The sequence below is a fragment of the Ovis aries genome, chromosome 23 (genome assembly GCF_016772045.2).
Source record: "Ovis aries strain OAR_USU_Benz2616 breed Rambouillet chromosome 23, ARS-UI_Ramb_v3.0, whole genome shotgun sequence".
In the NCBI taxonomy this organism is placed as follows: domain Eukaryota; kingdom Metazoa; phylum Chordata; class Mammalia; order Artiodactyla; family Bovidae; genus Ovis; species Ovis aries.
In genome coordinates this window covers 26,101,646-26,115,296 of record NC_056076.1, presented here as the reverse complement: position 1 = coordinate 26,115,296, position 13,651 = coordinate 26,101,646, and the positions used below count along the sequence as shown (strand labels likewise).

Below are 13,651 nucleotides of genomic sequence, written 5' to 3'. Positions count from 1 at the left end.
TCCATGTTTTTCTGCTGCCATTTTGGATTATCCATGGGTCCTGGTTAATTACCCTGGTTCAGTGACTCTTAATTTCAGCCTGCAACTCCAGAATTACCTAGAAAGTTTGTTAAGAATAAATGATTCTAGGTTTCACCTCCAGAGATTCTGATTCAGTAAATCTGGGGTCCAGAAACCTGCATTTGTTTTGTATATGGACCAAATGATTTTGATGCAAGTAGTCCAAGAAATATATATATATATAAGCACTGCCTAGCTTTTAACTTTCCTGTATCTGGATTTCTTCCAAAACAACCTGAGCCCAGATCACATTCAGAGTCTGCTTGGTGCTTAACTAACAGCATCAAAGGTAAACTACATACACATTACAACTTTGCTAAAGAGGGGCACAGCCAGTGCCATCAAAGTAGCCAGAGTGACATATAAGTACTGACCACATTGTGGAACAGCTGCCACTGCTCTAATGACCAGGAGTCGGGGGGTGAAGTACAATGACATCTGTGGGGAGAAGTATGCAGTAAGTATATGTCTCCTGCATTGGCAGGTGGGTTCTTTACCACCACTGCCACCTGGGAAGCCCATGCAACAAGCATGTAAGTAATAATTAACACAGAGCTAGAAGCCACGCTGTTCTTTCTGCCCTTGTTTGGAATACATCCCACACCAAGGACATGAAGTCACAGAGAACCGACAAGGCACTTCTGTCTGTGGGCAAGTATGATTTTAGGGTGTAAACTAACATCATCCTTATGGTACCAACGTAACTCTTTAGGAAGCTGATGTTTAACTCCGTGATTTTGAACACCCACTAAATAACCTGGTTTGCCAGCACCCTGGTTGTCATACATAAACTGGTTTTAATGAGGAGACAGGTTTTTGTCTTCAATGCCATTATCTCAAAGTGAACAGACATGTATTCATAGTAACTGCTCTAGGTCAAAACCAAAACAGCTTTGTTTACCTTTTGCCCATCCCCCTAGGCCCATGCTAATGAAAACCCTTTTGCTTAAGTCAACTCTAGAACCTACTTGTCTCCAGCATTTGACATAGTTTGGGACCATAAATACTTTTAAATTTTCCTTTCCTTTAAAACCGGTTTTCAAGAAATTAAGCTGCCCTTAGATACTTAAATCACATCCACCAGTTATCCTAAACTATAATTTCATGTAATACTTTGCCCTAACATTATTTTCATAGTATCTTTGCCTGTAGAGATGTCTTTCTTTTTTTTCTAAAAAGAATTTGTACTGGAATGTACTGAATTGGCTGTCCTCTGTGGCATTCTTTTTAAAAATCGTATTAAAGTGCTCTCTATGTGTTAGGAGGGTATGACGTTTGGGATGAAAATATGCTATGACTTTGGAAGCAGGAAGAGACAATATTATAGAAGCACAAGAACTGTAATTAAATATCAAAAGCATCCCTGAAATTCAATGTACACTTTCATGTGAGGAAATGAAATACTACTGGTTTGATTTCAAACATAAATAGTAGGGCACGCTTAACTTGAAAATTTCCATTTACAGAGTTAGGTGGTAAACTCAATAGTTTTTGGTCAACTCTACAACATAGAAAGGCTGATTCATGTTGATATATGGCAGAAACCAGCACAATATTTTAATAAATTAACCTCCAATTACAAGTACATTTAAATTTTAAAAAAAACTGACTATGGTCAAAGTTGCACACATTGGTAAATATACCAAAAAAATGTATTCACTTATACACATTAAATGACTAAATTTTTCAGTATGTGGATTATACCTCAATAAACCTCTCATTTAAAAAGAAAGGTAACATTCAGCCGTCAACTCTTTTCTATTTTGCCTTCACATATCTACCATTACTGAAAAGTGGCTTAAAAGTGTTGGTCACTCAGTCGTCCAACTCTTTGCAATTCCATGGACTGTAGCCCACCAGCTCCTCTGTCCATGGGGTTTCCCAGGCAAAGTACTGGAGTGTGTAGCTTTCTCTTCTCCAGGGGATCTTCCCAACCCAGGGATGCCACTCGCGTCTCCTGCATTGCAGACAGATTCGTTACCGTCTGAGCCACAATGTAGTCCTTATTTCTATTGCTTATTGTTTCTTTTCTTTGAAATTCACCCTATGAATAGCAATTCAGATAGAAAATTCTGTATTTCAGAAGAAATCAATCAACAATGTTATAAACAAAAGAAGGAAATCCTTGTAAAATATCTCCATACTTTTCTCCAAGGGAAAAGTATAATTTTCTCCTTGTGAAAAACAAAAACTCATAGGGATCTAAACTTGTTTCATTAATTTGCTTAGGCAAATTAAATTATTATGATTCAATATTAACTAAAATAAAACAAAATAAATTCCTTTAACTGGCTAAACAATGGTCAGTTTTCGTATGATGATCTTAGTATAATACACCATTAGAGGTTACCTCAGAGCCTGCTTGGAAGTTTTTATAGAAATAAAACCATCATGATAGTCACTGACTTCTCCCTGATCCTTTAGTTCCTTCTTAAACTCGGACTGACCCAGCATTCAGAACCATAAATCCCTGCTGGCCTCTCCCATTCGCTACTGTTCTGTAGTGACTCTCACTGCAATCCAAGATCTCCCACATTTATTCCTGCCTCTTGGTCCAGAGCATGGTACTGGAAGCAGTGAAGCTCCCATAACTCTCTACCATCCTCTCATATTCTCCTTTTGATGTGGACACCAAAAAAGAACTGGTATATGGGCCATGATAAAGTGGTGGAACATAGAAAGAAGGTGTCAGTCATATATTTTTTAAGCCTGAAATTCCATTTATTTGAGACACTTTATTTTCTTCTCCTGTGTTTTCACAATTCAAATTCAAGCAATATTGCACATTACGTTTCCACAAGACACAAACCATCTCCAGAGCTGTTGGTGGTATGTTTCTAGGGGTGGAAATAATGCCACAGTTAGCCGAGGAATAACCCCACTCACTGACACAGCGCAAATTCTCATTGTCCTTCTTTATTCCAAGCTAAGTCAAATCCTTCATACAAAAATTAAAACAAGGTCATAGTGTAATTATAGCCAATGAAAAGGTCTCTGGGAAGCCGGATTGGAGAGAACCATCTCTTACCACCCTTTCTCTTAGAAATAATCTCAAGCAACAGCATCATTTGCACCTTTGATATTCAGAAAAACAAAGGGGAAAATGCTGTGCATTCCAAAAGCCCCAAGCTCACTAGCACCATTGAGACAGGATATATCTCAAAGAGTAAAAAATAATTTAATGCTGTTCTGACGTAGCTATAAAAGAAAACTTTTCTATGGTAGATACAATTGTCACATTTCAAACCTCTGGACAAAAATTTATGCAAATGAAGAAGGATGAAAGCTCAGTTGGATATAAAAACGTTACAAGAGAATGCTTTGAATGCTTATTTACTCAAGCATCAGTTCAGTTCAGTTCAGTCGCTCAGTCGTGTCCAACTCTTTGTGACCCCATGAATCACAGCACTCCAGGCCTCCCTGTCCATCACCAACTCTCGGAGTTCACTCAAACTCACGTCCATCGAGTCGGTGATGCCATCCAGCCATCTCATCCTCTGTTGTCCCCTTCTCCTCCTGCCCCCAGGTTTCCATAATTCTTGGTTTAAAGACTAATCTAGCATACAGTTAAACAGTTGGTTAATATCCACCCCATGAAGGTATGTGCATTAGTCTTGTACATTCTGAAGAGCCACTCAAAGATGTATTTTAAAACACAATCCACACGCCTGCTTTATCAGGTCATCTTCTATATTCTTGAATTAGGCAGATATAGGTTGTTCAGTGGTAGAATTCTCACCTGTCACACAGGAGGTCCGGGTTCATTTTCTGGCCTATGCAGCCACAGTGTCCCCTGTTTAGGGGCTTTCCTGGTGGCTCAGATAGTAAAGAATCTGCCTGCAATGCAGCAGACCTGAGTTTGATCCCTGGGTCAGGAAGATCCCCTGGAGAAGGGCATGGCAACCCACTCCAGTATTTTTGCCTGAGAATCCCATGGACAGAGGAGCCTGGTGGGCTGCAGTCCACGGGGTCGCAAAGAGTCAGGTATGACCAAGCAACCAACACACCCAGATACATAGGTTAGCCAAGGCAGATACATCCAAATACTGTCTCTTTGTAACAATTCATTTTTTAACGTTGCTTAAGTATAATTTCCTGCTCTCTGTCCCACCAATACTTTTAACATATCACTCATTTCTCTTCACTTTAGAATACTATGCCAGCCCTCCAACTGCCTAGATTCTATCCTGTGCTTCCAAAAATGCTAAACTAAGGTTCTCAAAAGACTAAGTGTTATTTGGAATACATTCCATGAGTAGGGATTGCTTCTGCATTGTTTCTGAAGACAAGACACAGTCTCCTTTTGAAATTCTCCAACAACACCTACTAGCAATTAGAGAACATTTAACATTTTCTTTTTATGTTTGTGAAAGTTGATGCCAGCTAGCAGTTTTTTTTCATGAGAAAACTATACCTATTCTAAACCCAGACAAACAAAGGAGAAGAAAGAAATGAAAAAGGGAAAATGATTTTCAGAAATAACCAGATGTTGCTCTGCTCTTTTCCCCTTCAGTTCTTAGATTTCCAATTTCGGCTTCTCGATACATCTTTATGAGGACTTAACAGGTGCTCCTCAGCCATGTTATATACTTTTTTATCAGCAGAAATGCCATGAGGGATAAACACACTCTGTACTGTGGTTACCTTAGAACAATTTAATTAATGTTATACCACACTGGTTTGACTGTATACTAAGAAGATGCTAAAACGTGCAAACAAATATTCTAGTGAACTCAAGCGTTTCTTTGTCTTAACTTTATTTTTAGAAGATCTTTAAAATTGAAGAATGCACCTCAACAACAGGACTTCTTTAGGAGCGAGGGAAGAATCACTAGAATTAAGACATGAGAATTCCATTATTCTGTCTGTTTCCCTACTTAGGCCTGGTACCTTTTCACAATGTCCTGTGCTCAAAGTGTCAGTCCTTGAAGTTGACTCTGTAGTGAACATGTGCGTGTGTATATGTACGTGTGTGAGTATATGTAATTTTGCTTTTACAATGTTGGCAGTAAGAAGAAGCCTACTAATTTCATTCAGCATGATGACAGGCCCTAGCATTTTAATTATTTTTCATGTTGTGAGTAATTTATTATTCATTGGGTATCTTCCCTGTAAATCTTGTCCGCACTCTGTAGGGTTTTTCTTTGGTGCCCAACAAAGGGTTTCATTGCAATAAGAATCAAGGTGTGTCTATGCTGTTACCCAGAACCCAGGCAATGCCCGTCCTTCAGGCCAGCCCAGGAGTTTGGGGTGGGGAAACAGAGTCATTATAGAACATCTTCATCCCTTGGCCCAGAGAGCAGCAGAGTCATCACCCAGGCCCTCCTCGAAGGGCATTTCAAAGCACATTTTCCAGAGCCGAATTCAGGACGAGGACCAGGCTCAAATCAAATCTCACTGCCCGTGCAAGAGAGACCCAGAGGAATGGACTGGCTCCTTTTCAGGAACATTTGCCTTCTGATCATTTTAACAGTAAGTAGAATCTAAAGGCCTGGGAAAGAAGTACAGACCCGAGGCCTTGCCTCCTGGGTCAGCCCTTGGACTTTCTACCTGGGATTTGCTCCATTTTTAAACGTTTTCCTGCCAAGAGAGTTCTATGAGTCTAGCCTCTGGGACTTCAAAGGACTCTCCATGCTGGATAAATGCCATAGAGAAGCAGGGTGAGAATCTGGTTGAATTAGACCTAAATGACATCAGAGACAGACTCTAATTCAGATTAACTTCTGGAATGTTTTTATAATTTATAATCAGAAATGCAATTATTTTTCTATTTTCTTTTACTTAGACTTAAATCAGACTGATTGCTGTCAAAATTCTCAATGCAAATGGGTTATAGGGAAGTAAAGTCGATCAACCCCATTTCTTTTAAACAGTTATTTCCCTGAGAGTTTGTTTCAATGTGGAAGAATGTTAACTATGCCTGCAATTACTTATAAAATATTTAAGTCATAGGAATTTTTTCCTCAGAAATGACTAAAGAAAAATGAATGCCATGAAGAGAAACCCTTTCTGGAATTATTAAGGCATTCCTATAGTCCAAGAAGGGAACAATTACAAGACCTATTTTTTCAGTGTAAACATGGCATTTTGGATATTATATTACTTTCCTCCAACCCTCATAACGCATAGTGAGTATTCCAGCCTTCAAAGAGATTGTTGCTGTTGTTGTGTAGTCGCTAAGTCCTGTCTGACTCTTCTGCAACCCTATGGATCGTAGCCCGCCAGGCTCCTCTGTCCATGGGATTTCCTAGGCAAGCATACTGGAGTGTGTTGCCATTTCCTTCTCCAGGGGATCTTCCCAACTCAGGGATGGAACCCGCATCTCCTGCATTGGCAGGTATATTCCTTATCACTGAACCACTAAGGAGGCCCATTAGAAAGAGATTAGGCAGCTCCTAATACCAGATCCTTAGAGGAACAAAGATCAGGTTAGTTAATTCACCAAACAACTGTCAATTCAACTAGAAAAGTCTATTTGAGAATAAAATAAGTCAGATTAGACTTAAATCTATTATTGGTCAAGTGACAGAACAATTCGGTCAAAACAGCTAAAATATAAGTGGAAAGAGAAGAGAATTGTTGGAAATTGTAGGGGTTTTGTTCCCAAGCAAATAAAGCCAAATACCTATAGCTGGCTGCACCTCAGTCTCCCAGGAATGTCAGCAGTGGTGCCGCAACATAAGCTTGGTAAATGATTTCCACCCTATTCTCAGGCAGTGGTGTTATATGAGACTCATGTGAATGTCAGCTCAAAAGGGCAGAAAGGAGCCAAGCGGGGAAGATAAGGAATCGTTGTACAGTTGGTCTGGCAGGCACTGTCCTTCCGCAGTTCACGTTTCCATGAACTTCAAAAGTGGTGCAGGAGCCCGTCGCTGCCAAAGGGCACACAGTCCAAGCTTGGAAGGGAACACCAGTAGAACATTCCATTCTCTGAGCTTGGAAGACAGAGTACAAAATGACAATTCTTGAAAAATATGTGTAAACTGAAAAACTCCAAATAGAATTGCAATGCCCTGCTGTAATGATCACTGTTCATTCCACTTCTGTGGGTTAACTGCATATTTTGACTCAGAAAAACTTTTTGTTTCTGTAAGAAAAACTGATCACATGTATCAAGAGTTTAAAGGTGACTTTTGAGCACTAAATTTTGCCTCCTATTCCTCTATACACAGCATGTTTTATGACAATATTATTAACTGAAGAGTTCATCTTTCTTCTCTTGATCTTGAAAGAGTATTATATTCCAGATTCTTGGGATCTCTTTTTGGTAGTATTGATTTATTAATCAATCCTTAGTAATTTGGGAGTTTTTGATACTAAATTTCTCCCAGCATGCCTGCGTGCTAAGTCACTTCAGTTATGTCCGACTCTTTGCAACCCTATGGACAGTAGCCCACCATGCTCCTCTGTCCATGGGATTCTGCAGGCAAGAATACTGAAGTGGGTTTCCATGCCCTCCTTCAGGGGATCTTTCTGACCCAGGGATCAAACTCGCATCTTCTGTGGCTCCTGCACTACAGGTGGATTCTTTACTGCTGAGCCACGAGGGACACCCAAATTTCTCTCTACTCCCCACTAAAGTATTTGTGTTTTACATTTCTTAATAATGGTGATAGACTTAAAGACTTGCATTTCTAATAGATCCCTTAACGTATCAATTAATAACTTTTGGAATTGGGAAGTAGAAACTTCTAGCATGTTTCAACATTGGAATAAATTCAAGAAATGTTAAAGGACAATCAATACAATATTATAGATGCTGTGGAAAACAGGCATGCCTACTTGTCTTTCAGGCTTCCCAGTGGCCACTGAGCAAGCAAAATGAAAGTGTTAGTCACTCATTCATTTCCGACTCTTTGCAACCCCATGAACTGTATTCAGACTCTTTGCCATCTGAACCACCAGGGAGCCCCAATGGTAAAGAATACACTTGCGATGCAAGAGACTTGGGTTTGATCGCTGGGTCAGGAAGATTCCTTGGAGGAGGAAATGGTACCTCATTCCAGTATTCTTGCCTGGGATATCCCATGAACAGAGGAGCCTGGAGGGTTACAGTCCATGGGGTCACAAAGAGTCAGACATGACTTAGTGACTAAACAACAACAAATTATCTTTCATTTCCTGAACCTGAACTCTGACCTTTTTTCATGAACTAAATCAAAGGCTCTCTGGAGCATCACTGCAGCTTACACTAACGAGGGTGTGGCAGCCTCTCAGAGACGGTCCTCTGTGTCATCTACCACAAAAAGTACTTTAAGCAAGATTTTGACTGACTTAACCTATAAAAGGTACCCCCAAACTCTACAATACAAGAGGGTGTTTCATTATACCACAGGAGTCCTTTGGCATCTTCTTTTTAAGGATGCTGCTCATCATGCACTTCTATAAAACAAACCAGGGTGGGACGGTGCAGTCAACATTGAACTGAGACTCAGAAGCCCCAAGGTTGAGTCACAGCTTCCCCTTAAAGGGGCTGCGTGCTTTTGGCCAAGGCACCCAGCCTCGCAAGGCCTCACTGTGCCCCACATCTGGACACACAGTTAGACATGATGTCACCAAGTTTCTTCCAGTGCAGAAACTCTGCAAATCATAACTGGCTCCTGAATATTATTTTCATAACTTTGGTTGTAGAATCCAAAGCTAGAAGTCATGCTATGAATTACATGGTTTTTTTTTATTTTGAATTATATGTTTTATTGGACTTCTCTATAGCTCAGATGGTAAAGAATCTGCCTGCAACGCAGGAGGCCTGGGTTCAATCCCTGGATCAGGAAGAACCTCTGGAGAAGGAAATGGCAACCCACTCCAGTATTCTTGCCTGGAGAAACCCATGGACAGAGGAGCCTGGTGAGTTACAGTCCCTGGGGTCACAAAGAGTCAGACACAACTGAGCAAGTAACACTACTACTATAGGTTTTATTAGGAAGGAATCACCTTAAAGCAGGGCAGTTATTAGCTGTGAGAGGATATATTTTACCAAGTTGATAAAATCATTAAAAACACGCACATAGCTTTTATCAGATAAGAATTTTCATACACCTATGGTGATCATTTGTGCTATATATAAAATGTAAACATTACAATAAAATATTCTGGTTCTTGGAAAGTACCAGAAAGGTTGGTGGCAAAGCATATAGATACTATCTCACTGTAAGCTGAAAACAAGCATCAAGATTTTAAAACGTATTTAGAATTAACTTATCAATCTCTCACTTAAAACAATGCTATTCTGATATGTGGAACAGAATTTTGTTTTTATTTATATAATTGACAGGAAAATTTCTAGAAGTATAAGCAAGAAGGGAAAAAAAAACCATTATCTGATTTGGTTTTTTTACTTGTATTAAACAGAATACCCTCAGTTCAGTTCAGTTCAGTCACTCAGTCGTGTCCAACTCTTTGCAACCCCATGAATCGCAGCACGTGAGGCCTCTCTGTCCATCACCAACTCCCAGAGTTCACTCAGACTCACGTCCATCGAGTCTGTGATGCCATCCAGCCATCTCATCCTCGGTCGTCCCCTTCTTCTCCTGCCCCCAATCCCTCCCAGCATCAGTCTTTTCCCTAGACAGCCTTAAATGACTGGTATAAGTACTGCTTGTTATAGAGCATTAAAAAATGTCTTCATCACACCAAAGGTTATATAGAAGCAACCCTCATCTTTATTATTTTTTGTTAATATAAACGGCTAAGAAATTATACATTTTAACCGCCCCCCAGTGGGAAAAAATGTATTTTTGCCTTCAAATAACTGCAGACTTCATGATAAACTAAAAAAAATAAATGTTCCATTCTATGATATATCAGAGCTTCCCTAGTGGTTCAGTGGTAAAGAATCCGCCTGCAAGGCAGGAGACACGGGTTCTACCCCTGGGTTGGGAAGATTCCCTATACAAGGGAATGGTAACCCACTCCAGCATTCTTGCCTGAGAAATCCCACGAACAGAGGAGCCTAGCAGACTACAGTCCACAGGGTCGCAAAGAGTCGGACATGACTAACTGACTAAACAACAACAAGATATATCTCTATTACCCTAGCATGACCTACAATTTTAATAGCCTTCTAAATAATATCTCCCTGTCCAGTTGTAGCATAAAAGTCCTGCTCTCAAAATATTTCATGGCTCTTGAGACTCTATGATGCTCTCCCTCTTTCAAAGACATTTCTCTTTTTTAGAGAACTTCTGGATGACTCTTGTCTATACTTAAGCATCCAGAGAAGAATCCTTGTAAAGGAATGAACCTGTTGTTTGAGCTGCAGTGATGACTTGGGATCGAGGTTAGAATTCTCCACTCAAAGAGAGCAACTCTGATGACAAAGTTGTCAGAGGAGGGACTGGAGTGAAACCTTCAGATATTCCCTGCCTGAGAAACGTTTGGCCTGCCTTTCTACACAGAAAGTTATATGGCTTCCAAACGAAAATGCCACTACTTAATATACCTTCAATTACAAACAAAAGTGGTATAATTAGGCTTGAACTTGGCATCTCCCTCAGAACAGCAATTGCTTTCCTCAATTATTTTTACAAGTCTTAGTCAGGGGAGAACTGCTTATTAATAAATTGGTCCTAGGTGTGCAAATGACTTCGAAAACTGACTTCAAAAAGATAAGTTATGCAGGTGAAAAATAGCCTTGTTCTGTGGCTACTGCTTGAAATACACTCAGTATGAAACAGAGTAATATGTATTTCAACACTGCAATCAGCACATGTAATGACTTAGATTCTCCATATCATATATAAAATCATCATTTTCCCTCTACTAGAAAGTATTTTAAAAGAAAACTAGACCCATAAAAAACTCCAGCAATTTGCCAAAAATTAGTTGACTAGAGAATATTACATATCCTATTATTCTCCCTGGAATATACACATCATAAAAGGTTGGAACTTGTACACAAAAGATAATGCGTGTCACATAATATTTTGTCTATAAAACTTTGTGAATGAATGCATGGGTTTAGTTTCTAATTTGTCTTTCTTACCAAGTCACTTTACCATATTTCCCACTTATATGCAACAGGCAACTTCAATGGGGCTGTGAGTTTCAAAGTGAGTTTGAGGGTTAAAAATTGAGACAACCAAGGGGTTGGTCTCTGGTATTTGCTCTGTCACTGCCATCCCATTTCACCACCTTCCACTAGCAAAACATCTTACAGATAACAGAGTTATTTCACACACATAACAAAAACCCTGAAAGATAAATAGAGATATCCTCATTTTATAAATAAAACTGGGGGCATAAATGATTCATAAATGTACCATAAGGGGTACAGTGGGATTTGAACCCAATATCACATGTCCCAAACTCAATCTACAGTTCCAAAATGGACCCCTTTCCCGAAATGAGCCAATGTTGTAACCTTCTTTTATAATGTATATGATATTCCGGTATCTTTTCTTGTCTGTTTTCCTCCCTCTTTTAACCTGTGAGCTCTTTACCCCATCTGAGTCTTCATCATATTCTTGGAGATTAGCATAGGCACATACATTTTAATTTCCTTGGCACTTTTACATTGCTAGAAAAAGTCCTATTCAGGTTACTAAAGTTAACACCATTTATTGTAAGGACCTCCAGAGAAAAAAAAGGAAGACAGGAAACTCATCAACTAGGGCACAGAGACTGGGAGTGGCATTTCTGGGTCACATGATAGTTTTATTTTTGGTTTTCTGAAAAACTTCCACATTTTGTTCCACTGTGGCTGAACCAATTTACACTTCTATCAACAGTGTACTAAGGTCCCCTTTCCTCCATATCGTCGCCAACATTTGTTATTTGTGGTCTTTTTGATGATAGTCCTTCTGACAGGTGTTACTTGATATTTCATTACAGTTTTTAATTTGCATTTCTCATTTCATCGTGATTAATGATACTGCACATCTTTTCAAGTACCTGTTGGCCATATGAATGTCCTTTGGATAAGTGACTATTCAGGTCTTCTGCATTTTTCAGTTGGGTTTTGGTTTTGATGTTGCCTTGTATGAGCTATTTACATATTTTGGATATTGACTCATTGGTCATATCATTTACAAATGTTTTCTCCCATTGAGTACTTGTCTTTTCATTTTGCTGATGGGTTCTTTGGCATCAAATGACTGCAACTTTTGGATTCTACTGGCTATATTTAAAAAGTAGTGTAACAGTTTTATTTCAAAATATCAACATTTACAATATTCTTAAATTCCATCCTTTACAGCTATTTAAACTCATGATGAAATTTTTTAGATGTCTTAGGTTGGTTTCCACTGTATCCACCCTAGTTTCTGCCTACTTAAAAGTCTGCAAAGTTAATATTGGATGTGTGTGGTATGAAAATACCTGCTGGAGGATGGACCCAAAGCACTGATTCTTTTTGTTAAATTAAGTTAACTAATTAATTGTCTAATTAATTAAATTAAATTATTTATTTAATAAATTAAAACAAAAAATTAGGTCAAATTTTTTAGAAAATTTTGAAGAAGCACATCATTTTTTAAAAAACATTAGGGCCACATAAGCAAAAATTTCTGAAGATTTCTATAAGACAGTATTAGGAATAGTTCAACACAAACACCAATATTCTCCCAGTCAGAAGAATAATTATGTGACAGCAAGGTTTAAGCAAAACCAGGGCAATTTGGCAAAATAATATCAGGTGATTCAAGAGAAGTTTTAGGGATTGAGTAAATGAATTGTTAAAAGATGAACTAAAACATATTAAAATTTTAGAATTTATTTGAACAAAAACTGATTCGAATCAGGTTATCACCAAACTGTAAGCAGTTAGAAACACTCTGCCCACAGAGGCTGGGGGAAAGCTTTTATAGAGAAAAAGCAAAAGCGAAGTTAGGAAATTATTGGTGCTGCAGTCTAAAGCCTGAGATTTCCCAGGTGGCTCAGTGAGTAAAGACCTGCACTGCAGGAGATGCAAGGGGCACAGGTTCGATCCCTGGGAAGATCCCCTGGTGGAGGGCATGGCAACCCACTCCAGTAGTCTTGCCTGGAGAATCCCATGGACAAAGGAGCCTGGGGGGCTACAGTCCATGGAGTTGCAAAGAGTTGGGCTCAGCTAAAGCAACTGAGCACACGCACAAGCACAGCCTAAAGCCTAGTGGACTATCTGTGCACAGCTATCCTTGAGGCATTAACAGGCTTAGATTTCAGTTTGCTTGCCTCAACACCAGAGCATCAGAGCCACCCCAGTTTAATAGCCTCCTGCTTAATTAATTAACAAAAAGAGTCAGTAATTTGGGTCCATCCTCCAGAGGGTGTTTTCATACCACACACATCCAATATTAACCTGGCAGACTTTTAAGTAGGCAGAAACTAGGGTGGATACAGTGGAAAATTACTGCCACATCACTGACTGAGTTATGAGCAGAACCCCACTAGGACTCACTCTCACTATCTTCCAGTTAAAATTAGGTTACTGGGTTGATTATAACTCAGAGAGGAAGCAGGATACTGAGGCTAGCCTGATTCTCAGTCAAACCTAAGACAACATCAGGTAGGACGAGAGGAATAGGTGGAAGAGAATATCAAAGGAGAGAGAAAAAAGGAGGAGAAGCAGAGGAGAGAGAGAAGAGAGACAAGGGGGAATCTAAATCACAGA

General features: G+C 39.3%; 2 protein-coding genes across 2 annotated transcripts in view; one reads left to right on the top strand and one right to left on the bottom strand.

Moving 5' to 3' along the window:
- The window catches only part of DSC1 (desmocollin 1), a 357,493-nt gene that overhangs the window by 236,169 nt on the left and 107,673 nt on the right, over nucleotides 1–13,651 (bottom strand). The gene's annotated exons all lie outside the window — the stretch shown is intronic.
- DSG4 (desmoglein 4) overlaps nucleotides 464–13,651 on the top strand; it is a 44,664-nt gene continuing 31,476 nt past the window's right edge. The window contains 1 exon segment of the mRNA XM_060405193.1: nucleotides 464–517. Coding sequence (XP_060261176.1) covers nucleotides 464–517 — 54 coding nt within the window.